Source organism: Gekko japonicus, unplaced genomic scaffold, assembly GCF_001447785.1.
Source record: "Gekko japonicus isolate JY-2015 unplaced genomic scaffold, Gekko_japonicus_V1.1 scaffold102, whole genome shotgun sequence".
In the NCBI taxonomy this organism is placed as follows: Eukaryota; Metazoa; Chordata; class Lepidosauria; order Squamata; family Gekkonidae; genus Gekko; species Gekko japonicus.
This window is the reverse complement of record NW_015172006.1, coordinates 1,944,724-1,947,941: the sequence shown is the minus strand read 5'-3', so window position 1 is coordinate 1,947,941 and position 3,218 is coordinate 1,944,724. Positions and strand designations below refer to the sequence as shown.

The window sequence follows — 3,218 nt, the reverse complement described above, 5'->3', positions numbered from 1 at the left end:
CAGGGAGGCATTTAAATGCCTCCCTGTGCATTCTCCGGCCTGTCCGAGGGCCAGCTTGCTTGGGCTCCCCGCAGCCATGGGGTGCCCAGGCAAGCCAAGGAAAGACATGGGGTGTGTGGCCTAATAGGCTAATGAGCTGCGCTGTCAGGGTGTGGCCTAATAGGCGAATGAGTTTCTGCTGTTGGGTGTGGCCTCTTATGCTAGTGAGTTCCTGCTGGGCTTTTTCTACAAAAAAAGCCCTGCTCATCTGTAACCTCCTGTTACGTGACAAACCCAACCTTACATGCATAACAGATGCAGAAATAAGGGCACCAGGCAGAGGTATGACAATCCTGGCTCCCTTTTACCTATTCTTAGCACAAGACCTCATTCAAACAAACTCACGTTTTGAAGCAGGGGTCTCCAGAGAGCAGGGACATTCCAATCATCACCTGTGGAAAAATACAGGACAGCGTCATTTCTTAAAACTGTCCTACTCATTTTGTTAACTGTGTAATGTTACTCGCACCCTCTCTTTTCTTGACAGCTCTGGCTGAATTGTTTTACTGCTATGATTGACTGCTGTAGCCTTTTTAAAAACAATGTGCGCCTTATGTTGGTTTTGTTGCACACCACTCGCAGCATTCTTTCTGGAGAACCCCGCTAACCAGTATTCTAAATAAAAAGAATGGCTTGATTTTAAAACGCAACGCATTTGTATCGTCAACGTCTGTGACAAACAACACAAAGAACCCTCCCGTTCCCCCCGTCCCCTTGAATTTCTGATCAAGCGTAAGAGCCTCCTCCCAAGAACCGATTTATCCAGTGGGTGACGTGTGTACTGTGCTAAGTTAGCACTTGATAGACTGCCGGCATTATGTGCTCACACAGTGACCAAGAACCAGGACTGACTAAGAACAGTTTGTTCTTCCATAGTGTTTGCGAGGTGCCTTTTGCTTTCTGTCATTCTACTTCAATAGGCAGTTACTGAGCAGAGGTTTTCCCCAGCCCACCGTCATTCTCCAATCCTCCACACAGTAGGCAGAGAGAATCTCAAAAGGATATCAACAGCTGCAAAGACCTCTGGCTGAAGTCCTTGAACTGAAGTCAGCCAGGCACACAGCAGTTCTGTGCATTTCTGCATAGGCCTTCTTTAAGATATATATTAGGAAACGTACTGCAGCCAAGGGCCAGCATCAATGTAGAGCAGTGGACAAGGTGCTGGGCATGGAGCCAGAAAGCCTACATCTCTGCTATGAAGACTATTGGATGTCTAACTGCCAGGGAGACTGAGTATTCCATCTGAAGCTGAGTTACAACCTATAAAACCCACTGAAGTCAATAGGTTTGGACGAGTGTAACCCTGCTTAGGATAGCACTGTAGATCAGCTGAAATTGGAAAGCATTTTGTACCTTGAAGCAGGCTTCTGGAAATAACTAGCCACAGGCAACACCACATTGTCCCGGACCACGAGCAAAGAACCCCAAACCGGAACGACGTGAGCACCTGCCAAGTACGTTTAGACAGGCCTGGCTGACTCGAAGTCCTAGTTTTGATGCTTGACAGCCCTTCTCATAGCAGCAAGAAGCTCCTTCGTCATTATACATATACCCCCTTTCCAGCCAACGTAATCTCCCGAGGAAAGCTTATGATAAATAAAATCCGACACACAAGACGTTTGGAATGAGTGTGGCTTGGGGGACTGTTGCGTCTGGATCCTGGGATTTGAGGGGGCCGGGTCTGATCTGCATGGATGTAATAGGACGAAGTAGTGGTAACGAAGAAGTATGACAGAGCATCATTTCAGTGAGTGCGTACGAGAAAGAGAATGAGAACCACTTTGTGTACTGTACCCCTATGGGGGGGGAACCCTCTCAGCCACTGGAAAACAAGTACACCAGGCCAGTGGTCCCCGATGAGTCTCCTGTGGGCACCACAGTGCCTCGCAATGTGTGCCCAGAAATCTCAGTGGAGAAGAAGGTGCTTCAAAAGACTCCAGGAGGCGTCAAGTTTTGTTCTGCAAAGAGTGTCGTCATGAACTGGGCTGTGCCACCGAAGGCTTAGTAGGCCCAAGGAGCCTGGCTAGCAGTAGGGGAAGCTGTGCCTACAAACCCCAAAATGCCTTGGAAAGTTTTGGTGCTGATTTTGGCCAATAGGGAAGAAGAGGGCTGGGGAATAAAAGAACTGCTGCAAGAGGAGAAGCTGTTTTTCTTCCCAGGGAACTGGGCCAGAAGGAAGGCTGCTGCAGGGAAGAAACCCTCATCCTGAGGGAAGGGTGAGTAGTCTAAGGCCACTTGAGATAGTGAGCTAGGGACAGTATATTTAGACACGTTAGGGCGTTTGATTTATTTTATTTTCACCCACTTACTGTTATTATTCCTGCACCTTGTTTGTTTGACCTCCTATAAAATAAACCGTTTTCATTTTTCACTCTGTCTGGTCCTCACGCCTATTATTTGGCCAAACAAGGGAGGCCTGAAAGTCTTGGGAGGGTGCTCTGGGCCTTCTCAAGGGATCCTAAATCCAGAGTGGGGGCAGCGTCGGGTGACACCCCACCTGAGCCGCGACAAGTGCCTATTTGGAAATATACATTATAGGTTGATGCTTGGGTTTAGGGCCTTCCAAAATTTTGTAATCGCCTCCCATGGCAGTCACTTTGTGGTGGTTCCCACGGCCCTCTCTCAAAATTCCAAAAGAGCCCATAGGATTGACAAGCTTGGGGACCCCTCTCCCGCAGGTCTGTGATTTAATTTTCAAGAATTTTTTACACAGAGGAACGTGGGGGGGGGGGGGAGGCAGACCCCAAACAGTCCTTGTAGAATAAAGTCTCCTTTATTCAGAAACCTACTATTTCATTCTGTCAGCATCTTGGTCCCTTAAAGGGGCAAAAAGATACTGACTAACAGTAAAAGGCGACCACCTGCTGAAGCACCTCTAATCTAACTAATAGCCAAATGGTATAGATAGGAACTCTTGGTCAGGGGCAAGGGATGCACTGTATTCATGGTGCTTGGGGCGGCGGCAACAGTGGGACGCCTTCTAGTGTCCTGGCCCCACTGGTGGACCTACTGAGGAGAGCCAGTTTGGTGTAGTGGTTAAGTGCGCGGACTCTAAACTGGGAGAAGCGGGTTTGATTCCCCACGCCTCCACTTGCACCTGGCTGGATGGCCTTGGGCAAGCCGTAGCTTTGATAAGAGCTGTTATGGAAAAAGAGCAGTTTCTGTCAGAGCTCTCTCAG

General features: G+C 48.6%; 1 protein-coding gene across 2 annotated transcripts in view; it reads right to left on the bottom strand.

Annotated features, from left to right (window-relative positions):
• FAM102A (family with sequence similarity 102 member A) overlaps positions 1-3,218 on the bottom strand; it is an 84,778-nt gene that overhangs the window by 26,950 nt on the left and 54,610 nt on the right. For both annotated transcript variants that reach the window (XM_015420172.1, XM_015420173.1), the window contains one exon: positions 385-431. In XM_015420172.1, coding sequence (XP_015275658.1) covers positions 385-431 — 47 coding nt within the window. The remainder of the gene's footprint in view (positions 1-384; positions 432-3,218) is intronic.